At 48.6% G+C, this 24,651-nt stretch overlaps 2 protein-coding genes and 1 long non-coding RNA gene across 5 annotated transcripts; 1 reads left to right on the top strand and 2 right to left on the bottom strand.

Annotated features, from left to right (window-relative positions):
• Nucleotides 1-135: 135 nt before the first annotated feature.
• Phykpl (5-phosphohydroxy-L-lysine phospho-lyase) lies at nucleotides 136-19,664 on the top strand. 2 transcript variants are annotated; one of them, XM_052197804.1, is made up of 13 exons: nucleotides 136-233; nucleotides 878-996; nucleotides 3,081-3,240; nucleotides 7,789-7,863; nucleotides 8,400-8,487; nucleotides 8,561-8,677; nucleotides 10,404-10,486; nucleotides 10,719-10,944; nucleotides 14,912-15,066; nucleotides 15,283-15,372; nucleotides 15,993-16,123; nucleotides 17,015-17,068; nucleotides 19,237-19,664. In XM_052197804.1, the coding sequence occupies exons 1-13, from the start codon at nucleotides 175-177 to the stop codon at nucleotides 19,311-19,313; spliced, it is 1,434 nt and encodes a 477-aa protein (XP_052053764.1). In that variant the 5' UTR covers nucleotides 136-174; the 3' UTR covers nucleotides 19,314-19,664. The 2 variants fall into 2 exon arrangements, with proteins under 2 accessions (XP_052053764.1, XP_052053765.1); XM_052197805.1 differs by lacking the exon at nucleotides 19,237-19,664 and adding an exon at nucleotides 17,572-17,725.
• Nucleotides 13,605-15,344, bottom strand: LOC127695563 (uncharacterized). The gene is made up of 2 exons (XR_007979999.1): nucleotides 15,274-15,344; nucleotides 13,605-13,862 (listed from the first exon to the last, which is right to left on the bottom strand). It is a non-coding gene; the product is annotated as an uncharacterized LOC127695563 (long non-coding RNA).
• On the bottom strand, nucleotides 17,333-23,073 carry Hnrnpab (heterogeneous nuclear ribonucleoprotein A/B). 2 transcript variants are annotated; one of them, XM_052197806.1, is made up of 8 exons: nucleotides 22,859-23,073; nucleotides 22,532-22,778; nucleotides 21,627-21,795; nucleotides 20,926-21,084; nucleotides 20,645-20,776; nucleotides 19,033-19,135; nucleotides 18,216-18,356; nucleotides 17,333-17,943 (listed from the first exon to the last, which is right to left on the bottom strand). In XM_052197806.1, exons 2-8 carry the CDS (start codon nucleotides 22,753-22,755, stop codon nucleotides 17,873-17,875), a joined length of 999 nt encoding a protein of 332 aa, XP_052053766.1. In that variant the 5' UTR covers nucleotides 22,756-22,778; nucleotides 22,859-23,073; the 3' UTR covers nucleotides 17,333-17,872. The 2 variants fall into 2 exon arrangements, with proteins under 2 accessions (XP_052053766.1, XP_052053767.1); XM_052197807.1 differs by lacking the exon at nucleotides 18,216-18,356 and having other exon boundaries at nucleotides 22,859-23,072.
• Between the last annotated feature and the right edge of the window lie 1,578 nt (nucleotides 23,074-24,651).

Below are 24,651 nucleotides of genomic sequence, written 5' to 3'. Positions count from 1 at the left end.
CCGTAATGACGTGAACCACAAGCGGTCGAGCTCGCAAGTTGCCTTAATGTTAATCGAACGCCTGGGAAGGGAGCTCCTGGGGGCGGGACCAGGACTGAAGCCCCACCCAGATATGACGTAGCGGGCGGAGGCGGGACCAAGCGCGCAGAGTCTGGGTACTGACTGCTCGGCGCCATGGCCGCGGACACGCGCGCCAAGGCCGTCACTCTGGATCTGAGACGTCGACTGCTCAGGTACTGGGTGTGGGCTTGGAAGGCACGTATAGGGCCCGCGCCGAGTCCCTGACTTCCCTGCCTCTCTCAGCCTACTAGAAGCGGCCGTGAACCACCCCGCGACTCCGGGGCGTTTTCTACCCCGAGGAGCGAGCTTTGCCCCTGGCAGTCACCTGCATGAGGAGCTGGGCCTGGCCTGGGGTGGGCAGTCATGTCACAGGCAGAGTTAGAGAAAGTCTGCTCTTGGCCTGGGAGGGGTACCCTCGGTGCCACGTGGAGAAGAGCTTATTATGGCTGGAGCCTAGGGACTGACTGGAGCTAGCCACCACCGCAAGGGACAGCAGGGCCACTGGGATGGCAAGGAATGTTGAGGGCTATGAGATGCAGCTCCTAACAAGGGGCTTTTCTTCAGGAAGCCATTCCGAAGCCTATTTCACCAGGCCCGGAGGAGATGTGTGTGCAAGCAAAACTGAGAGGGCTCTCAAGGCTTAAATAGTTTTGTCTCAGCAACTTTCTGCCCGACCCGTTCTCTGGAATGGAAGAGGCAGGGAAGTTACACCGTGCCCTGCAAGCTGTTGTCCATTCCAGAATTAGGCAGGAGTGAAAGGGGGCTGAAATGAATCAGTCTTCAGACAGGGCTGTCCGTTCTTTGCCTGTCCCCACAGCTCTTCCTGCAAACTCTTCTTTCCTGAGGATCCTGTTAAGATTATCCGAGGCCAGGGACAGTACCTGTACGATGAGCAAGGGCGACAGTACCTGGACTGTATCAACAACGTGGCTCATGGTCAGTACGATGCCTCCTCGCCCTTGGTGAGACAGGAGGCTGAGACCATAGATCTGACAGTCTGGGTTGAACAGAACTGAACTGGATGCTCCCGAGGGGACCCCAGTCTTTATGAAGTAGCCTGAAAAGACTCCACGCCACAGCTGTGCAAAACCAGGCAGGAATGACAGGTTCACATGCCAGGGTCCAAGCTGCACGTGGAACTCAGGACAAGCGGGGCATATAGTCCACCCAACTATGACCACAAATGTAACGTGATCATATTGACCCTGTGCAGGGTGATGATGACAGGCCTCACCCCTATTTTGTTTTTTGTTGGGTTTTTTGTTTGTTTGTTTGTTTGTTTTCCGAGACAGGGTTTCTCTGTGTAGCCCTGGCTGCCCTGGAACTCACTCTGTAGACCAGGCTGGCCTCGAACTCAGAAATCCGCCTTGCCTCTGCCTCCCAAGTGCTGGGATTACAGGCGTGCACCACCACCGCCCGGCTTCCCTATTGACTACTATAAGAAACTTTAGTATGAATTCAGCCAACTGGGGCCACCATAGCTGATGGAGGACAGGGAAGGAAGGCTTTGCATTAGAACGCACATTGCAGGCAGATGACTCTCCCAGGACTCTCCGAGCACTCATGGGACAGAGGCAGGGGGATCTCTTGAGTTAACAGCCAGCCTGGTCTACACAGCAAGTTTCAGGGACAACTAGGGCTTCACAGAGAGACTCTAACTCAAAGAAGAAATGACTTAATCCTGAACCTTGTTGATGAGACTCACCTCCCAGTGTTCTGGATGTGTTAAATTATTGCTAACTTGTTTTGACCATTTTGGCACATGGTGAGGTTTTGTTTTTTTGTTTTTGTTTGTTTTTGTTTTTTTTTGGAGACAGGGTTTCCCTGTGTAGCCCTGGCTGTCCTGGAACTCACTCTGTAGACCAGGCTGGCCTCGAACTCAGAAATCCGCCTGCCTCTGCCTCCCAGAGTGCTGGGATTACAGGCGTGTGCCACCATGCCTGTGGTGAGCTCTTACTATGCTATTCCCATGGCTGACCCTCTGACAGTCCCCCTCCAGCTGAGTCTCAAAATACCTCTCTAAAAGCATGTGTTTTCTAGGTAGTGTGTCTACAGGACCTTCTGCAGGATTATCATCTCAAGACTTTCCATTCCAGAATCATCATCTCTGGGCTCCCCCCCACCCCCACCCCTCATAGGGAAAACTGGCAGGCCTGAGCTGTAGGGAAAGTGGGCGGGTCCACGTACCCGTGTAGGGATGGTGGGAGCCCGTGTACCTAGGAAGGGGGCTGCCTGGCTAGGGGGAAGGTATTTGCCCAGAATGCAGGGCTGTTCTGGCACGCCCCCACCCCCACCCCGTGTACCTGTAGAGGAAGCTGGGCCAGGTGGGGAAGTCCTGCATCCTTTCTGGCGGCTGGAGACACTGAGGCCGGTTCCATTGCTCCTACACGGCGCGTTTTGATAAGAGGCAGCTCATGGTTTCAAAGCTTTATTATAGAGAAGCAGGGAAAGAAAAAGAGAGAAGTAAAAAGAGAAAGAAAAGATAGAGGGGTGAGAGCTGGCCATGACCACGTGGAAAGAGGGGAGAAGAATGGGGAGAGAGGGGCACAGGGGGGCAAGAGAGAGACAAGAGGAAGGGACAAGAGAGAAGGGGCCAGAGAAAAGCAGGAGAGCGAGGAGCGGCCAAACATCCCCTCTAACAGCCAGGTAACTGTGGGGGGGGGGGGGAGAACCTGGCTGTAGCCAGATGACTGGGGGTGGAGTCCAACCAGAACACTGGACCTGGCCCTATGTGATTGATGGCCACAGGATTATAGAGTTGAGGAGTCAGGAGTCTAGGTGTCTGGGAGCATGGCTCACTGGTTCCGTCTCTTGTAGAATATTCTACTGGTCTCGCTCAACCAGGCCCCAGACTGCCTTTCACAATCCCACACCCCCGCCCCGCCCCATCATTAACCCCTCTTCCCACCTTGCCTTCATTAACTTCATCTCCCCGGATGGGTTTGCAGGTGGAGCTCGGGGGGATCTGGTGGGGCTGGCTGGGTGAAGTCGGCCACATGATGCAGATGCCCCTCTTGCAGTTGGACACTGCCACCCTACTGTGGTCCAAGCTGCGCATGAACAGAACCTGGTACTCAACACCAACAGCAGATATCTGCACGACAACATCGTGGACTATGCCCAGAGGCTGTCAGAGACCCTGCCGGAGAAGCTTTCTGTGTTTTATTTCCTGAATTCTGGGTAAGTGAACAGCAGACAACATGCTGTTGAGAATAAGTTCAAAGAAGAAAATCATCCCTGTGGGCGTTGCCTGGGGGAGTGGAGCCAACTCCAGGGCAGGGCTCCCGAGCTCCGGGGCTGTAGACCGGGAGCTTCTTCTGTTGGCTCCCGTTTCTTCCTCTGTAGAGGACACCATCACCTCCCTTCTAGGCACCTCGGGACTTCGTGAAGTAATGGGTCTCTATATTCCTCATGGACTCAGCCCTCAGGTGGCTCTGCAAGCTTAAATGACATCAACTTCTTCAGAGAAATGTAAAATTATCGAAGTGTCCTTTTCTGAAGCAAGAATATCAAATAATAAGGCCTAGAAGCAGCAGGGACCTGACTTGACTGTGCCTCTGTGTAGATGCTGAGTTCCTGAGGAGGTAGCAAGGGGAGATGGAAGGAAGGGAGGGTGCTGTCACTCTGGGAAAGTATTCTTGTCCAGGTTGGTTACCACCTGGCACAGCCTGGGCAAAGGCCCTGTGGCATGAAGGGGCAAGGAATGCTTGGCGAACCAAAAAAGAAAGAGGCAAGAGTGAGCAAACCCTGGGAAAGGATCCAGGGCCGTAGCCAAGTGGGAGAAGCTGAAGCTGTTTTTATCTTCAGACCACTAGAGGCCAGGCAGTGGTGGTATACACTTTAATCCCAGCAGAGGCAGGTGGGTCTCTGTGAGTTCAAAGCCAGCCTGGTATACAGCATAGAGACCCTGTCTCAGAAAACAAAAACAATGAGACTCTAGAAAGCTAAGCACTGGGGGGTGAGGGCTGGTTTTGCTTCTTCCGAGTGCTGATGAGTGTTTGCCCGCATGTATCTATCCCTCACGTGCATGCCTGATGCCAGGGGAGGCCAGAAGGTGGTTTCCCATCTCCTGAAACTGCAGTTATGGACAGTTGTGGGCTGACATGTGAGGGCTGAAAACAGGTCCTGTGGAAGAGCAGCCAGTGCTCTTAGCAGCTGAGCCATCTGTCCAACCCCAACCCCCCCGCGAAGGGCTTTAATCAGGAAGGTGATGCTGCAGGATGGGAGAGCAGGAGTGGTGAGTATTGGACGTGTACCGGGGAGTGGCAGTGATGACAGAGTCGGGAGGGTGGCCATCAGGTCTGCAAGACCATTCCAACAGGTAGCATTTAGGTTACAGTAACATCTCCGGTGCCACCAACACTTAAGTCTTCAGTCTCCTGAAGAACTTCAAAATCGAATTTACCTTCTTCATTTCACAGATAAGGAAGCACACAAACTTGGTAGGAGCCCTTACCATCCCTAGTACCACAGTGTTAAAAAGGGAGGGAGGAGGGCTGGAGAAATGACTGTGGTTAAGACTGCTCTTCCAGAGGACCAAAGTTCAATTTCCAGCACCCACATGGTGGCTCACAATCATCTGTCATGGGATCTGATGCCCTCTTCTGATGTGTCTGGAGTTAGGGACAGTGTACTTGTATTTAAAAAAAAGGGTGGGGGAGGGAGGAAGAGGAAAGCAGGCTAGCAGACAGAAGAGACTGGAACCTCTTGTACAGAGCAGGGAACTGGGCATAGGAAAGGCGGTTCCTGCTGCCTCCCTCAAGCAAGTTCCTTCTCTGTGGATTCCAGTGACTTTACATTGCCAACGTGTGACTTCCTGCGACCTCTCTGCTCCCTTGCCTGTTTCTCATCAGTTTGACAGAACTGTGGTTCTCCGTGCAGATGCTGTTTCCTCTGCTTCCAGGCTCTGGTGTGTACCAGCTGCCAGGCCCCCTCCTCCTTCTGTGGGGAAGGTCCCTCTCCTGTTTTCCCCTCTGTGATCTTATCCATCTGCTTAGAATTAAATGTCATCCATGTGCTGGTGACTCAAACATCTGTATCACAAACCCAGATGTTGGGGCTAGAGAGATAGCTCCTCAGTTGAGAACAGTGGCTGCTTTTCCAGAGGGCCCAGGTTTGATTCCCAGCACCTATATGGCCACCCCTTCTCTATAACTACAGTTCCAAAGAATCCAATAGGCACCTTCATGGACACCAGACACACACACGGGCAAAATACCCATACTCATAAAATACATTTTTTAAATTGAAATAAAGAGGTGAGGAGGTTGCAAAGATGGCTCAGTGATTAAGAACAACACTTGGTGTTCTTGTGGAAGACCCAGGTTCACTTGCTAGCACCCATTATCAGATGACCCACAACCTCCTGTAACTCTACCTCAGTGCCCTCTTCTGGCCTCTTTTGGCACTGCACAAACAAAACACACACACACACAGACACAATCACATAAAAATAAAACGTTTTTTTTAAACCCCAGATGCCTCCCATGTGGTCCACTCAAGGTTCTAAGTAATATGACATCTGATAGCCACCTACAACTTCACATATTCGAAAACAACCAAGAATTGCCTTCTTTTGAGCATGTTAGCACATACCTTTAATCCCAGCACTTGGGAGGCAGAGACAAGCAGATCTGAGAGTTCAAGGCCAGCCTGCTCTACTTAGTTCTAGACCAGGCAGGGAAACAATGAAACCATATCTCAAAAAAAGGAAAAAAAATTTGTTTTGGTTTTGGCTTTTCAATACAGGGTTTCTTTGTGTAGATCAGGCTGACCTTGAACTCAGAAATCCACTTGCCTCTGCCTCCCAAGTGCTAGGATTAAAGTTATATGCCACCACTGCCTGGCTCTTTATATATTTGGGGTGTGGGGGTGGGGATATTTGAGACAGGGTGTCTCTGTGTAGCCCTGGCTATCCTGGAACTCACTCTGTAGACGAGGTTGGCCTAGAACTAAGAAATCCACCTGCTTCTGCCTCCCAAGTGCTGGGATTAAAGGCTTGCACCACCACTGCCCAGCATATTTTTTTTTTAAGATTTATTTACTTTATGTATGTGAGTACACTGTCACTGTCTTCAGACACACCAGAAGAGGGCATCAGATTTCATTACAGATGGTTTTGAGCCGCCATGAGGTTGCTAGGAATTGAACTCAGGACCTCTGGAAGAGCAGATGGAGCTCTTAACCACTGAGCCATCTCTCCAGCCCCCAAAATAAATTTTAAAATAAAGATCTGCCCATGTGAGCTCTCAGGACTGGTTCTCCCTGATGCCCTACTTTCCCCCACACACATACACACACCATCCACATACTATCTTACCTATGTGTGCTCGGAATGCACGCACACACGCACTCCTACCTAGTCTGCCCCAGGATCTCTCTTAGCTCAACCCCACGGCTCTCACCCAGGTGGCCTCCAGCGCATCCTCACTCCCACTTCATTTCCTTTAGAAGCTCTCCTAAAGTGAGAGCACAATTGAGTACTTCCTCTGCTTCATCCTTTCTTTGGCTTTGCATGCTGCTGGGAAGGAAACAATGCAGGCCCCTTCTCAGCACACACACCCCCAGCACGGCCCTGCATGTCTCCCCACTTTTCTGCTCCAGCTTCCCTCCATCGGCTGCCTGAGCATACCAAACAGAACAGGACCTGTGTGGTCTGTTCCTGAGTCCTAGAATCTTCCTTGGGATTTGGGGCAAGTATTACCCCTTTGCATATTTATCACTGGCCCCCTGTAATGATGGCAAGGGTAGCTATAACAAAAGGTTGCAGACTTGGGGTTTAAGGAATAGAAATATATTTTCTCAGGCCAGCTATGGAGGTGTATGCCTTTCTCAGCACTTGAAAGGCAGAGGCAGGGGATCTCTGTAAGTTTGAGACCAGATTGGTCACACAGTTCCAGGACAGCTCAGGGCTATGTAGAGAGATTCAATCTCAAAAAGAAAAGAAAAATAAATATATTTACACAAAGTTCTGAAAACTAAAGGTCCATGACCATGGTGTCAGTAGGGTCTGTGACCTGAGGCCTTGCTTCTTACCTGGTGCATGACTGCCTTCCCACCCAGCTCACAGGGTCTGTGCAAAGCTCCCGTATCTCTAGGAATCCGGGTCATCTCTCGCGTATACATCAATCACACTGGGTTTGTGACTTGCCCGGGTACCTCCTTTAAACTCCTCTGCTTAAAGGCCTTCTCTCCAGGCAAAGCCACACACAGCTCATTCTGAGGTGCTGTGAGTTAGGGCTGCAGCATAGTGGTTTAAAGAGAACACAGCTTACGCCACTGCACCCTATTACCTACATGGCCCCTCATTTGGATCTCCATCACACCCTATGCCCAGTGTTGGCACTTATGGAAATGAGCACTCTGAATTCACCGTTTGGCTTTCAAGATGGATACATCAGGCTCTGGTGGTGGCACACACCTTTAATCCCAGCACTTAGGAGGCAGGTGGATCTCTGAGTTCAAAGCCACCCTTGTCTACAGAGTGAGTTCCAAGACAGTCAAAGCTACACAGAGAACCCTGTCTTGAAAACAAAATGAAGAAGATAGATGCATCCAAATGCAAGTTTCTGGAGGGCACCTTCTGTTTTCACCCTGCTCCTGATGCACAGAAGCACTGGATGTTTGTCAAGGGAAAGGCGTCCTCAGGACGCTGGCAATGCTGGAAGGGTCCCTTCTCCATGGGAAGTGCTCGAGTCGTCTGAGTCACGCCTATATTTTCTGTCCCAGGTCAGAAGCCAATGACCTGGCCTTGAGACTAGCTCGACAGTACACAGGACACCAGGATGTGGTGGTATTAGACCAGTAAGTACAACTCACTGCCCTGTTTCTCCAGAACTTGGGCTCCACAGGCCTGTTAAGCGTCAGTGAGGCTCTGACATTGGGCCTGTAAGTGACAAGAGGAGAATGAGGGGACATTGGAAGCCAGTGAGGAATGAAAACCGGACTCAATGACACCTCCCTGGAGGCCTTGTCTACAACCCACCCTTCTAAGAGAGTGAAATCAGCCTGCAGCACTTGGGAGATTCAGCTGACTGAGCCAGAGACCAAAGGGCGTTAGAAATGAGTTAAGATTTAAAATGTATTATAGCCCTATGCCCCTACTTTACAGAGCAGAAAACAACCTAGAGTAGTCAGATGACTAGAAGTGTGACATGCCTTCAGGAAGCCACTCCAAGCCTGCACTCATCCTCAGCTCAAGGGCTCACTCAGTACCAGTGTCAAAAAGAGTGGATTTCCATGTGTTTTGTATTAAAAAATGGTAGATAGTGGTTAGGGCTGAGCCGGGAGTAAATGCCACTATTTACCAGGGCCTATGCCCATATCCTCCTTCTCCCTAGTGCTTATCATGGTCACCTGAGCTCCTTGATTGACATCAGCCCCTACAAGTTCCGGAATCTGGATGGCCAGAAGGAATGGGTCCATGTGGTATGCATACCCCCATCAACGACAGGGCAGTTTCCATCCCCAAGCCTGGTTGACATGCAGTCTCTCCCCACAGGCTCCTCTCCCAGACACCTACCGGGGCCCTTACCGGGAGGACCACCCTGACCCCGCAGAGGCCTATGCCAATGAGGCAAAGCATGTCATCAGCAGGGCGCAGGAGAAGGGCAGGAAGGTAACCACGCCTAGGTCTGAGCAACTTAGTGAGAACCTATACAAAATAACTTTAAACTTGTAATTATTTCAGTATTTTGTGTGTATGGGTGTTTTGCCTACATGTACGTCTGTGCACCACAGGGGCTAGAAGAGAATGTTGGATCCCCAGGGACTAGAGTTATAGATGGTTGTGAGCCATCAATATGGGTGCTGGATATTGAATTCAGGTCCTTTGAAAGAGCAACCAGTGCTCTTAACTACTGAGCTATCTCTCCAGCCCCAGAATGTTTTAAAAAGTCAAAGGAGAGGAAGCCTGGTATGGACAGCACACACACTAAATCCCAGCTCTCAAGAGGCAGAGGCGGATGGACAAGGATGATAAGACCTGACAACTGGCTGTTTTCTCACTCTTGGGCTGCATGGCGGATGTATTTTACTGGGGCAGCCTTTCCAGGGTAGTCTATGGGGATTCTGTGGCGAGACAGATGGTAGTACATACCCTGGGAGGCCAAGGCCTCTGCCTCCCCACAGTGCCAGCAGTGGGGTTATCTAAGACTGAAGCAGTAACCAGCAAACACTGTTTGGGAAAGGAGAAGTCAGCAGAGCCAGCTGAGGGTCTTTAATGTGTCACAGACACTTCTAAAGAACCAATTTCCCAAGATGGCCATAGTGGAGCACGCCTTTAATCCCAGCACTTGGGAGGCAGATCTCTAAATTGAAGGCCAGCCTGGTCTACAGAGTGAGTTCAATATAGCCAGGGCTATACAGAGAAACCCTGTCTCAAAAAATCAAAAGTAAATATAAAAGAAGCAATTTCCCATTCCATCAGCTGTTCAATGTGCCAGAGAAGACTCCAGAAAAGCCCCAAGTGGAAACACCATGGGGAAATCATACATGGGTAAAGTGTTTTAAATTAGACAGATATGACTTCCCTGTCTAGATTGAAGCATCCTCCTGAGGGCAATATGAAAAACAGAAAAAGGTATCCCATAAGACAGCATCTGCAGGGCTGGAGAGATGGCTCAATGGTTAAGAGCACCCTCTGCTTTTCCAGAAGTTCTGAGTTCAATTCCCAGCAACCACATGGTGGCTCACAACCATCTGTAATGGGATCTGATGCCCTCTTCTGGTGTGTCTGAAGACAGTAACAGTGTATTCACATACATAAAATAAATAAATCTTAAGAAAAAAAAAAAGACAGCATTTACAGTAGCCAGGGACAAGAAGTGGACTCAGATGTGACAGCCATGAGACAATGAGTGTCAGCAAGACTTTGTTTTTTTTGAAACAGAGTTTCTCTATGTAGCCCTGGCTGTCCTGGAACTCACTCTGTAGACCAGGCTGGCCTCGAACTCAAAAATCCACCTGCCTCTGCCCCCCAAGTGCTGGGATTAAAGGCATGCGCCACCACCACCCGGCCCTTTGGGTTTTTTTTTTTGTTGTTGTTTGGTTGGTTCTCTACCCCCCCCCCCCCAGTCTCAGCAAGACATGTTAAAGGTATAGGTAGGATAGAGCCACATTTTTGTTCTAGGGAGAGTGAAACTAGTGCTGGTTACCACATGGAGACAGAGAAAAAGGTTTATAAGATGCGGGCAGTGAGCATAAGTAAATTTAATTGACTGGAGCATGCCAAGTACAAGGAGCTAGAGGCATCAAGAAGGTGATGCACACCCTTAGATGTGACACAGCACCAGAAGGAAGGGGCAGTGCCAGTGTTAGCAGTGAACTCTGCCCCTCATCCACAGATCGCAGCCTTCTTCGCTGAGTCTCTGCCCAGTGTGAGTGGACAGATCATCCCCCCTGCTGGCTACTTCTCCCAGGTGGCACAGTGAGTAGATGAGCGAGCTCCACCCACGGGAGGGCAGCTTCCTGTGGGAAGGGTTTCCTGAGGTCAATTCCAAATTCCAACTACAGCCTGGCCTGCCTGCCACAAGTTTCTGAAACAAAACCCTTAAAGAAATAATGGCCCAGAGAAGGCCAACCATATGCCCAAGGTGAGGGCTAACCTCCCAGCTCCTGGTCACCTCACCACAGCCCTGCTGGCCATCTGTCCTCTACAGGCACATACGCAGGGCTGGAGGGCTCTTTGTGGCAGATGAGATCCAGGTTGGTTTTGGCCGAGTAGGCAAGCACTTTTGGGCCTTCCAGCTGGAGGGAGAAGACTTTGTCCCGGACATTGTCACCATGGGCAAATCCATCGGCAATGGTCACCCTGTTGCCTGCATGGCTACTACCCAAGCTGTGTCAAGGGCATTTGAAGCTACCGGTGTAGAATACTTCAACACGGTGAGTAAAGTTGCAGGATAGGGGCTCTACTACTGAAGGCTTCAGGGCTTCCACTGTATCAGCATATCATCCTCTAGGAAGCTGCAGTTATGGCAAGTTTTGTATGAGGGGGGTAGACAGAGACAGACATGGACAGACACACTCACTTACTGTGTAGCTCTCTCTAGGCTGCCCTCAAACTCACAGAGATACACCTACCACTGCCTCTCAAGTGCTGTGATTAAAGATGTATGCTATCTCACCTGGCCCAGATCACATTTTCTTTTTAATACTGTAAAACATCTTTCAAAATTAATATTAATCCAAATGAGTCATAGATAAGGTTGTATAAAACACGTAAGATGCAAGAACCCTTTCCTTCCAGCAGAAGCTGCCTAGCTGTGGAAAAAAGCTTAAGAAGCTAAGTGAAAAAGCCAGGCGGTGATGGTGCACGCCTGTAATCCCAGCACTCTGGGAGGCAGAGGCAGGCGGATTTCTGAATTCGAGGCCAGCCTGGTCTACAGAGTGAGTTCCAGGACAGCCCGGGCTACACAGAGAAACCCTGTCTGGGAAAAAAAAAAAAGAAGAAGCAGCAGCAGCAGCTAAGTGAGGAGTGAAGTCTTGGTCAGCCTAGGAGACACAAAGTCCATACCATGTCACAGAGGAAGGATGGTTCTCTGACCCTGGAGCAGAAGCCTAGGGCTTTCCAGAACAGAATCTGACACACACCCAGCTTAGTGACAGCAGATGCAGGACGAGAACAGGAGCAGACCCTTACATCACAGAAACAAACTATGCAAAGGAAGCGTTTCTTAGCTTCACTTTTGTCTTTTGTTTCAAAGTGCTGGTGAGGCCGGGCAGTGGTGGCACATGCCTGTAATCCCAGCACTCTGGGAGGCAGAGGCAGGTGGATTTCTGAGTTCGAGGCCAGCCTGGTCTACAGAGTGAGTTCCAGGATAGCCAGGGCTATTACAGAGAAACCCTGTCTCAAAAAAAAAAAAAAAAAAACTCCAAAAAGCAAAAAAACAAAAAAGTGCTGGTGAACAAACCCAGGCCTATTAGCATTACACAACCACTCTACCACTGAGCTACTCTGACTGCCAAGGTTTCCTTCTCAGAGAGATGTGGAAACTTTTCTGTTGGTCTGTATAGAGAGGAACAAATGGAGTAGGAGATTCATCTGAACAAGAGCAGTAAAGGAGGTGGGTAGTCACCATGATTTCCATAAAATGCCATTTGAAATTTTTTTTTAAAATCTATTTATGATATTTAAGTAGCCTGTAGCTGTCTTCAGACATACCAGATAAGGGCGTGAGATCTCATTACAGATGGTTGAGAACCATGTGGTTGCTGGGATTTGAATTCAGAACCTTCAGAAGAGCAGTCAACGCTCTTAACCACTACACTGAGCCATCTCTCCAGCTCTGTTATTTCAGTTTTTAAGAAAGTAAGCATTTGGCAAGATGTCAGACAGGGAATGAAGGTCACTGAGCAAGGGAAGTGGAGGCTGACCTGGACTTCACTCTGTGCCTAAGTGACAGACGGCCTCTGCCATTGGTGGCCTTGATGTCAGAAAAACACACATTCCTTGACTCAACTGACACTAAAGAATCTAGCTTAGTGGACATGGTGTGTCATGGTCCACTATGAGAGCAGAAGGGGTAACATCCCAGGCAGAAGTGGACACAGGGTTTAGGGACAAGTAGAGGAGACAGAAGTCAGGAACAAGTACTGTAGTTAAACAGTAGTTAGCCAGGTACAGAGCAAGGCTTAGCTGGAAGGCAGATGGCCCAATGGGGCCTGACCCCACCTCCCTTAAGTGCATAAGCTGAGTTCAGCCCTCATCTTTGTATAGCCCTCTAGTTAGCTGGGTACTTGGTTATTTTTGTTAATGTTTTTTACATTTATTTGTATATGAGTGCATATGTGGCTACTCATGTATAGAAATCAGAGGTCATTAGTTCCTTCTGGGGATCTACCTCAGTCCAACCAGGTTTGGCAACACGTACCTTAACCTGATGAGCTACCTCATTGGCTCTATTTGTTTACTTAAGCTCATGAAAACTCAAACCTCAGATAAGGTTAGGCTCCTGACCCTAACTTGCGTCTATCCTGGTGTTTGTCCCTTGATGGGTAACTCTGAACCCATGTTGTCTAGTTGTTTTTGGCTTTTCTTGAACTCTCATAATGCACATTCACTGTGGTGATTCTGTGGGTTAGTTTTTACCTGGCATTATACTGTTTGTTACTCTCATTTTCCCTGCTTTATAACATCCACACTTAACTCCTTCACAGATATCAACGTGTGCTGAGGCTGTCCTTTATGTCTTGTAAACACCACTACTGTTAAGAATTCTTAAGTCTGTTCTCCATGTGCAGAAAGATCAGTTAGAAATTAACCCAGAGGTAGAACTGCTGGCCCAGAGGGTGTGTCCATACTCAGTTTTAGAAGATAATGACATTTTCCCCCAAGTAGTTCACAGGTCAAAACAGATCACCAGTAGAGTATATTTTATGTACTTTGTTGCCAGGCAGTGGTGGCGCATGCCTGTAATACCAGCACTCTGGGAGGTAGAGGCAGGCGGATTTCTGAATTAGAGGCCAGCCTGGTCTACAGAATGAGTTCCAGGACAGCCAGGGCTACACAGAGAAACCCTGCCTTGAAAAAAACCAAACCCAAAGAACAAAAGAAACAAAAATTTATGTACTTTGTTGTGTACCTGAAGCAGTAACTTGCAGGGATCAGTTCTCTCCATCAATGTGGGTTTCATGGCTGAACTCTAGGCTTCAGGCTTGTAAACAAAGCTGACCCTCCAGCCCTCTTCCGGCTTACTGTGCACATGTCCCCTCCTCTGTGAAATGATGGGGTGTCTTTTTTTTCCAGTCTTTAGTTGCTAGTGCTTGTGGAAATTTCTGTGTATATGCATGTCTGTTTGTTTCTGTAGGAGAGGGAGATACCCATTTGAGCACACATATCTAGGCAAGGTTAGTGTCCTGCCAATAGTGTATGCTGTTAATGTTTAGCCAGTTGGCAGCAGTCTTCACTTATGTGAGGAACCATATAAACATTAACTGTCAATCATCTTTTTTTTTTTTTTGAGGCAATTAGAACTTACTATGTAGGCCAGGCTAACTTCAAACTCAGAGATCTTCCAGCTTCTGCCTCGCAAATTCTGGGATTAAAGGGATGCACTGCCATGCTACTTGGTACATTTGGCTTTTTATTTTAATTTCAGGGATCAAACACATGTCATTAGGCTTGCTTGGCTTACTTACTGAGCTCCCTGGCCATCAATTTTATATGATACAAGGTATGGTGGTGCACACCTTTAATTCCAGCACTCAGGAAGCATTGGTAGGAGGGTGGACTGCTTGAGTTCTAGTGAAACCTACCTCAAAAAAAAAAAAAGCAAAAAATGCATTTTAGCTGGGCAGTTTGGCACACTCCTTTAATCCCACCACTTGGGAGGCAGAGGCAGGTGGATTTCTGAGTTGAGACAAGCCTGGTCCACAGATTTGAGTTCCAGGACAGCCAGGACAACAGAGAAACAAAAATGCATTTTAGATGATCCAATTTGTCAAATTTGGTAGGGTGGGTTGATTGTTGATTTTTACAGTGTTTTACTACCCTGGGTGAGGGGGACTTACAATACAGTTGAATACCAATGTTTATCTGTCTACAGTGATGTTTGTGGGCTCAAAGTGTAGCTTGTGTTTTACCCATGTACCACTGGCATGCCTGGTGTCCAGAGGTAACAGTTCTCTCTAGGTATCTTGCTTACCTTTTCTTCTACCTTGCCTGGTTTGAAGACCCAGGAAGACAAGCAGAGTTCATAAGGACCCCCACCCACCCAGCAGGAGACTAGTTTAAGAAAGCCCCAAACATGAAGGTTTTGTGGGCCTGTGGCCTTCCAAATTCCTTTTATGATAATCCCATGGGATCATGGTCCACTGGCAGAGCACCTGACATTGTTATCCCCTGGCTCAGTTTGGTGGCAACCCTGTATCCTGTGCTGTGGGGCTAGCAGTCCTAGATGTCTTGAAAACAGAACAGCTCCAGGCTCATGCCACTAGCGTGGGCAGTTTCCTTCTGGAGCATCTCAGCCAACAGAAAGCCAAGCATCCTATCATTGGAGATGTCAGGTAAGGTTCTGGGGCCATCAAGCACACTAATCAAAGTACCTGCTAGAACAGTCCCACTTTCCCACCCTGGGATAAAAATATCTACATCCATTCTCTAGAAGAAACTAGGATCTCTAGTCCACCCCAAGACCATCCCCTTCCATGGTAAATTGGGGTGGCTAAGGTCAGGGCAGAATAAGGCAAGGACCATGGCTATGAAGATGTTACCTCCTTCAGGGGCACTGGACTCTTCATCGGTGTAGATCTGATCAAAGATGAGACCCTGAGGACACCAGCAACTGAAGAGGCAGAATATTTGGTTTCCAGGTATTTTCTCCTTAAGTTGCTTTCCCAAAATGGAAAGTACCTGTATAGCCTAGAGCAATGAGCCTGCAGCCAACCTCAAACACCCACCCCTACTGATGAACATGCTTTTGTTCATTCACATTGTGAAATGTGTTCATTTACCTCCCGGCCAGGGCTCGTATTCTAATTGCAGTCTAATATAAAAACTGGGGATTCAAAAAGAATATAATTATTTCATACCTCAGGGTCACCAGTACCTGAACTAGTGATAATGTGGAGCTGGGTGGGCATGGTGATATGGTAGCCTGGACTATAATCAGAGCAATTAACGCATGGGCAATTTGGTAAAATCTTGAGAAACAAAAAAACTGTCATGGAAGCTGGGTGGTGGCAGTAGCACTCAAGAGGCAGAGGCAAGTCAATCTCAGAGTTCAAGGTCAGCCTGGTCTACAGAGCAAGTTCCAGGACAACCAGAGCCACCATAGACAGTGGTAGGCTCAACAAATAACAGTGTACCTTGGGTGAGGACCAGATAATTGGCCAGAGGTAAATTAAGGTGGGTGCATGTTCAAGGTTAGCTTCAGATAGTTACAGGACAGAGGCCAAGGCCTGTCTGTAAATAAAGTATCTTGTTCTTGCAGGCTAAAGGAAAACTACATTTTACTGAGCACTGATGGCCCTGGGAGGAATATCCTGAAGTTCAAGCCTCCAATGTGCTTCAGCCTTGACAATGCACAACATGTGGTAGCAAAGCTGGATGACATTCTAACAGGTAAACTTGACAGCATGTATCAGGCCCTGGGTAACTAGAGCCTCCCAGCATGCACCAGAGATCCTATAACAAGCCGTTAGATCAGAAAGCTCAAAAAGCATGGCCTTTGTAACCAATACCAGTACCTACTTGCATTCACTAGACATGGGCATCACCAACTATGATCCCAACTTATTTGGTAAGTGGAATGGGGGAGGTCACATGTTCAAGATAACCTTGGGCTATGTTTTAAAATGTATTTTTTGAAAAGCAAGATGATGCCTTTGTGTTCAGCCCAGCAGCAGTGGCACACATCCTCAATCCCAGCCTGGTCTATAAATTTCCAAGACAGTCAGGATTGTCAAACAAAGATACCCTGTCTCAAAAACCAAAAGAAACCATTAATGACAGGAGCCTCATTTTATCTTCAAGATAGGGGCATCCTCACATGTGAGTGGCTAAAATGGCAGCTGGCTGTAATCAAATCCTCCCCATAACCTTTAAGTCACTCAAAGTCAAGAGCAGCCCAAGGTCTCCCTCAATTTATTTAAGAAAACTAACGAACTAGAAATGACTATACACCAAAGTAGTTGTCATACAAAGCTCAGATCCCAACAGACAAAAAAAAAAAAAAAAAAAAACCAGCAAGGAACCTTTCCGATTCCAGCTTGTTAGCCAACCCCTAGTGGATGTTTGGAATTGATACAGCTCTTAAAGGGTTCTATGTGTACAGAACATGAGTGATGACTTGCCAGATAGAAACAACTGCTTTTAGGCTTACAAATGGGACCATCTGTGTTAGAGAAATGATGAGACATAAACCTAATCTCTAAACTGTCCCAAGCATCCTAGAAACAGAGGGTAGCAGACAATGGAGAACCATGTAGAACAGATCTGTCATCATTTTTCCAGACATGGAAGAAAAAGTAAGAAGTTGTGAAACACTGAGGATCACGCACCCTGCAGGTAAGCCAGACTTGGCCTCATCTCCACCAGCTGATCCCCAACATTTCAACTTGCATTTGTTAGATTGAAACTAAGATGTGGAGCATATAATATGTGGCAAGATGGTCTTTAGCTAGAGAGACAATATGGGCACAAAAGGGTAGCTGAAAAGATCAGGTGGGAAAACAGCCAAAGGACCTCTGCTACAAGAGACCATAGTCCCAGAGCACCTGGCATTTCCAACACTGGGCAAGGTCTCACAGAGCATCCCACACTCACCCAGGCTTGGGGTTTTGTTTTTAATTTTTATTTCAAAAGCTTGGATAGCTTCAATATCCAGGTCGTGGCAAAATCAGGACACGTGTAAAATACCTTACAATACATTAGATTCCCAAAAGGTACCAAAAAGTACAGTAAAATTAACACTTCCATTACTGGAAATGTATGACACAAATAATATAAAATTAAAGGGTGAAAAAAGGTGACACTGGTTTCCTAAGATACAGTTTACTCTTTACAACCAGGGTCCACAGGTCCAGGCTGCAGAGCGGCAGCAGGAAGCAGACCCTCCAATCTAGAACAGGGTAACCTGGTAATAAAATCAGCCCCCTAATGCCGCTCTGGCCTCTGAGACGCCACACGCTGCCTACAACAACTAGAGCTCTGGAATAGTAAACAGGAGAGTGATTTCCGGGGGAAATTTTAAATAAGATGCACATGGGACAGGCCATAAAAGTTTGCCAAGTTAAATTTGGTACATAATTGTGTTCACTCCGCGTCCAAACAAAGCGTGTGCGGTCGTCATTCGGCCGCTCCTGCTGCCTCTCAGTATGGCTTGTAGTTATTCTGATGACCACCACGTCGCTGGCTCTTCCCGTAATTTGTACTACCCTGACCTAGGAATAAGAACAATGTTGTTTCTACTACTTAACTATACATTTACCCAGTGCCAGGCGCTTGCCACACATCCTCAGAATTTAACACTGCAGAGCAACACCAGCTTCTTATTACTCCTTACTGAGAAGACTAAGCTAGAGAACTCCATTCAGTAGCTCCAGTGCCTGTGCCAGGCCTGTCTGACTCCAAAGCCCCTGCTGCCGGTGGCCCCTGCACTACCTGACCTGCCTCCCCTAGGAGGAAGTAGATAGGGCCTCCCTCTCCTACTTACTGTAGTCGTAGCCGGGGCCGTAGCCGTAATAGCCATAGGGCGAGTAGTCGTAGCCGCCATAGCCCGGCCCGTAGCCCTGCTGGTAGCCGTAGCCCTGGTTCCAGTAGTTGCCGTAGCCCTGATTCCAACTCTGACTCTGACCTGTGGGGGGGAGCAGGGCACAGGGGCCCATGGATCATTTAGCACACGCAGGAGCTAGGATGGAGGAAATCCTGCCCTTTGGGTGGCGGGGTTATTACTATGGCAACTCAGAAGCCAAGAGGCTACTGTTTTGGTACAGAGGGCCCTGGGTCCAGCCTTGTAATCCAGGAGGGCCAGGACGCCAGTTCACTTCACTTGTGAATACAGAAAGCTTACTCACTCAAACCACCCTCTGATCACCTCCACCCTCCCTTGGCAGCTTTGCCTTGAAAAAGATGCAGTTCAGGCTTTGGAGTTAGAGGGGCCTGGGATGGAAGGAGCTGAGCTAAGCGCCTGGCACAGCTTTGCCTTTCTGCCCGCAGGTATGTGTGTACCAAGACTCAGGACAGCCACAAAGCTAAGCATAACCCACTGTGTCACCACCATTCTCCCAGTGCAATGACCCATTGGCCTGGGGGCCCCCCAAGCTGCACCAATGAGAAAAATAAGGCTCTTCATTCTGTGAAGCCATGAGCCATAGCAGCACAAGCACACAGCTTCCACCCAAGAAAACCAAACCAATCCCACTTCACACCCAGCCCGCCCACCTACCCATCAGACACTAGAAGGAAATCCCCAAGACAGGCACAGAAAGCTCTTTGCAGGCAGGCAAAGTCTTCATCCAGCTTCCACTTACCTCCACCACTGCCTCGGTTTCCTCGATTGCGATTTCCTCTGCCCCCAGAACCATACTGCTGTTGCTGATACACCTCTTTGGGCTGGGCAACCTTGATTTCACACTAAAAGCCAAGAGGACACTGGGTCAAGTCCTGTGGGACAAGCTCAGGGATGGAATGGTGGGCAGGAGGCCACTAAGGTTTTTACTCTTCTCTTTTTACAGAAGATACTCATCCTACTCAAATACTCGTAACAGGACAGCAAGATGACACCCACCTTACAGATGAAAAAAGTGTGTGAGGCTTCAGTGGAAGACATACTGCCTGCTACTCTCTAAGCATTGGTCAATTGAAATAGGCTTTATTTCTAAACCAAAGCAAGACCCACTCAGGGTGCACATGCTTCAAAAGAATGGTCTATTTTTAAAGACCATTCTCCCATTGAAAAAAAAAGGTAAAAATGAGCTGGACATGGCACAAGCCTTTAATCTCATCTCACTAGGAGGTAGAAACAGAACTCTTCAAGTTTGAGACCAGCCTGGTGTACATATACGGCAGCCAGGACAGCAGGACAATGATCTCTCAAAAAACTTTATCTTCTTATCAAGCTATCTTATCTGAAATAAAGAGACTAAATAATTTTGAGTATTTACTTCTAGGCCCGGCAGCAGTTTTCACTACCAGAGTACTTCCTACTACTTCACATTAGGGCACACCAAAAAGAAAAGTCATTGTTCACTAGAATAACTAACAAATGCCCCACCCAACTGCCTGCTTTACATAATCCCCAACCCAAGCCTTTTTAAAACTCCCAAAGAGAATGGAAAAGAACCTTTCTGGAGCCCCACCCTACCTCAACCAGCTGCCACTCCAATTCTCCAGTAAGCTACACTCAGCCAGGGCCGGCCAGCCAGCCACACCTTCAATCCTAATTAACTTCAAGTCTATACTCCACTAAAATATCACTCCACTAGCCATGACTCCACATTTGCAGTTAACAGGATCCCCATGAAGCTCTTTTTAGGTCTTAGCCTAAAGTTTGACTACAGTAGCAAAGCTTCCTCTGAAGAACTTCAGTATAGATGGAAACCCACTAATTACTGCGCTCCAGAAAACTGGCTTCTATTAAGACCACTGAAAGTCTAATAACCCCTAACACTAAATCAGAAAAAAAAAGAATCTAATCAAGAGCTCTATTCACAGAAGCCTCCTATATACCTGTTCTATTAGTTTTTATTAATGATCCTTTAAGTACAGGTGACTATAGAAGCCACCAAAGTGCATTAGATCCCTCGAAATGTGTGGTTATAGGTGGTTGTAAGCCACTTGGGTGTTAAAAAAGGACCAGGGCAGCCCGGCAGTGATAGGCGGATTTCTGAGCTCTGAGTTCAAGGCCAGCCTGGTCTACAGAGTGAGTTCCAGGACGGCCAGGGCTATACAGAGAAACCCTATCTTGAAAAAACCAAATCAAAAAATAAAATAAATTAAAAAAGGACCAGGGCCTCCTGAAGAGCCAGCTGTTTCCAGCCCATCTATTTTAATCAGCATTGTGTGCTATGGAAAAACATAAGGTGTTACTGACCGTAATCTGTACCTCCAAGAGCCACAAGAAAGTGACAGTTTTGACCTTACCTTGCTTCCACTGACAGTATGGAATTTTTTCTCTAGAACTTTCTTCACAGGTTCTTCCTCTTTAAATGTAATAAAAACAAAACCCCGTCTTTTGTTCAACTTGGGATCTATTGGAAGTTCAATGGCCTCAATCTGTAAACATACAAAAGTTCAGGTTTAAACCTCTGATACCCCAAAACAGATATGAATCTAAAAAACACAACACTGAAAACTGAGAACAGCCCATTAATACTTTATCCAGGAAAGGCCAACAAAGACCAGAAGAAACAAGCCACACTCACCTCCCCGAACTGCCCAAAGTATTCTCTGATCTTTTCCTCTGTGGCTTCAGGGTTTAGACCTCCCACAAAGATTTTCTTCACAGGATCCTTCTTCATAGCCATAGCCTTTTTAGGGTCAATGACACGACCATCCAGCCTGTGTTCCTTCTGATCTAGGACCTGTGTAAAAACAGCAAATGTGTCAGGTTCTAAACACAAGTATACACCAAATGGGCTTAATTCTCTCTAGAGCAAAGCCAAATGGAGTTCCCAACCGAATGTTCTCCAAACCTCCCACACAGATGATCAATACCTATATTCCAGTCCTTCCTAAGCAGTAGTCCCAAGTTAAGATCAAACTCTTTTCGGTAAAGCAACAGGGACAAAAAAACACATCTAGTGCTGAAATCCTCACTCTACCCTACTTCACTGAACCTTCACTTTTTCTGATTTAGGATTTGGGGTGCCATCCCACAGTAATAAACTTAATACCAATTTTATGTCCATGAGTAGGCATTAAGAAGTAGCAAGTGAAGGCTGAAGGCAGTGCTCTAGTTCCTGCCCAGCTCACTCCCCTCCTGCTTCTACTAGTATGAATTGTAATCCTCCAGAATCACTCAATCTGTACTACCCCTCACTTGTGCAGTTATCAACACTACAGTGCACGAGATCCTTAGGATTCAGACTCCCTAGTAGAGATTGCTGCTAAATACCCAGCTTACCTTCTCCACACTCGAAGAATCTTTGAAGAGAATAAACCCAAACCCTCTTGATCGTCCAGTATTGGGATCCATTTTTATTGTACAGTCAACGACCTCTCCAAACTTAGTAAAATAATCCTTTAAGTCTTTTTTGCTGGTATCCCAGCTCAGACCACCAACAAACATTTTTCTGGAAGTGAGAGACACGACCACAAATTTTAAAAGCTGTAATTTTTAATTCAACAGAATGCTGACACTTTTCCTGGCTGGGGAAGGCTTATGAAGCCACAGTCCCATGGACCAGTCTGAGATGGTTGCCCCCTTTCAAGTTAATCCTGTGTTGCTCTGCACTCTCGACTCAACTGGAACTCACAGCTGAACGAGATTGTATAGCAACACGCTGTACGTACCGGGAAAGAACTTGGTCGAGAATGTGGCCCAAGACCCCTCACAAGTTTAAATCAGAGTGACCTGCATTCATGAGTCTCCTGGAGCTCCAAGCCTCCCAAGTACCTGTCCCAAGGAACTCTGGGTTTCCTGGTGCCAAGACCGCCCCAGGGTTCAGACTGGGACTCCGCCCCTCGACTCGAGGCAGGCTAGGCCCGGCCCGCTGCGCGCCAACTCCGCCTACGCAGCACAGACGCAGCCCTCGCGGCCCGATTCTCGATCCGCCGCTTTTCCTCTTCCGGGGCCGCCCGCCCAGAGGCCCGCTGTAGCCCAAGCACCGCGCGAACCGCCCGGGTCGGCTTCAAAGTCGACCCCGCAAACTCCTGCAAACTCCAAAGCGCAGAACCGCGCCCGGGCCCGCCGGCAAGCGCGCCAGGCACTGCTCCGCGGGCCGTCCGCCCCTCCCCCCGCCGCGTGGCGCCAACAAAAGACTGCCCCAGAACAAAGGCGGCGGCCCAGCGGCCCGGGGCCGCACCTACCCCGCGTCCTCCTCGTTCTTGCTGGCGTTGATCTGGTCGCCCTCGGCGCCGTTCTGGTTCCCGCTCGGGGCGGTCGTGGTCCCGCCCCCAGACCCGGCCGGGGCCGCGGGGGCCGCTGCCCCGGCGCCGGGCTCAACCTGGGCCTCGCCTTCGGAGGCGGCCTCGTGTCCGTTCTCGGTGGCGCCAGTCGTCTCCATGGGCTGCTCCTCAGCCGCGTCCGACATGGTGGGCCAGGCCGCAGCGGCTACTGCAACGAGCGGCGACAGCGCGTCAGGCCCCGCGGCACTCCCCGAGCTCCCGCCCACCGCCCGCGGCCAGGCCGCTCACCTCGCCGCCGATGACGCCGCGAGGCCCTACTCGCCGCCGAAAGTCGATGCGGACTTGGCCGCGGTCACGCTCGCACCCCTGAGGGCTCGTCCGCGTCCACGGACTCTCGCTCCACTCGGCCGCCGCCGTTCACTGTCGATAAAGAAGATCTTAGCTCCGTCCCGCGCGGTGCCACCGCCTGACAATGCCAACTCGTGGAGCTCTTTATAATGCCGGAGCCGGGCACCACTTCGTAACAACGAATGCTCTCATTGGCTAAAGTGAACCGCCACTCACCATTATCCTGGTATTTTATTGGCTGCATCTGCGCGCGCGCGCTCTAGATCCGGGCGGGCTTTGTCCTCATTTTAGAACGCGCGCGAGTCGGAGAACTGTCTACGGTTCCGGTCACCGGGCGGGCACGTCGAATGTCCCCAGCTGCCCTGGGTACATGGCAGTCTGTCATCCCCCTCCTCACATCCTATCCTACACTAGCAACCCCGGCCTCCCAAAAGAGGAGAATGAGCCGGAGGAAGGTCCTAAATCCAAGGTCGCCTGGAGGAAGTAACCTAATCTTGGCTTCCGAGATACCGAGTGCTCCGGCCATCCGAGGCCTTCAGCGCGGACTGCTCCTTAACCTCTGCATCAGGATGTCGGTGCTCCTGCCCTCTTATGCTGGCTAGTGCCATCCATGGAGGTCTGGCGCCATGAACGTTGGACAGTAGTATTCCCAGCCTCTGCTTGACACCCATAGATACTTAGCATTCGAGCTTTGCTTTTAAAATAAAAAAGCTTTGCTTTTAATTTTTATTTATTTTGGTTCAGTTTTGAATTTTTTTGAGATAGATTCTGGTATCCTCCAACGGGCCTTGAATTCACAACCTTCCTTTTTCACCCCCCCAGTGCTGGAATTATATGTTGCGCCACCACTATGCCTGGCTTAATTTCATTCATTCTAGAAGGGGGGTGGGGGGGGGAGAGAAATTAAGATAGCCTCTGGGCATGATTGCACTCTTAACAACTTACTTTTGTAAAAATAATCCTGTTAAATCATATATGAGGTGATGGTAAAGAGGAGCACTTTTCTTCTAAGCTTTGACCACAAAACTTTAAAGGCCTGAGTTATGCCATGATTCCTGCGTGCGTACATCTGTGTTGAGTACAAGCACACACAGTCTAGCCTGCGTGTGAAAATCAGACACCGTATCGATCTTCACTTTCCATTTTGTTCTTCAAACTAGCTGGCTGACAACTTCATTTGTAGACCAGGCTGGCCTTGGACTCACAGAAATTTGCTTGTCTGCCTTCTAAGTGCTGGGATTAAAGGTGTGAGTTACAATATGTAGTGGAAATATTTTTATTATGTGTGAGCAAACTGTGGTAATCAAAAGACTTGGAGTCATTTTCTCCTGTTTATTTTAGGAGTTCCTGGGAATGAAATTCTTTCATAGAAAGCCCACTCTGTCTTCCACCCAAACAATGATGACAATTCGGGAAATTAGGCTCAAATCATTTAAGAGCATGGAATCTAGGGAGACAGCTCAGTCACTAGAGAGAAAACAGGACCGGAGTACACATCCCCAGCACCTATATAAAACAGCTGGGAGTGAAGCCTGGCCTTGGTGTACTGGTATTTGACTTTAGTAATCACAACACTTGGGAGGCAGAGTTCTCTAGTCTCCATAAAGGAGTTCCAGGCCAGCTAGGGTTACACAGTAAGACCTTGTCTCAGAAGAAGAGGAGGAGCAGGAACAGGAGGAACAGGAGCAGGAGAAGAAAAGGCAGCAGCAGCTGGAGAAATAGCTCAGCTGTTA

The sequence above is a fragment of the Apodemus sylvaticus genome, chromosome 10 (assembly GCF_947179515.1).
Source record: "Apodemus sylvaticus chromosome 10, mApoSyl1.1, whole genome shotgun sequence".
NCBI lineage: Eukaryota > Metazoa > Chordata > Mammalia > Rodentia > Muridae > Apodemus > Apodemus sylvaticus.
This window is presented reverse-complemented; position numbering and strand designations above follow the sequence as displayed.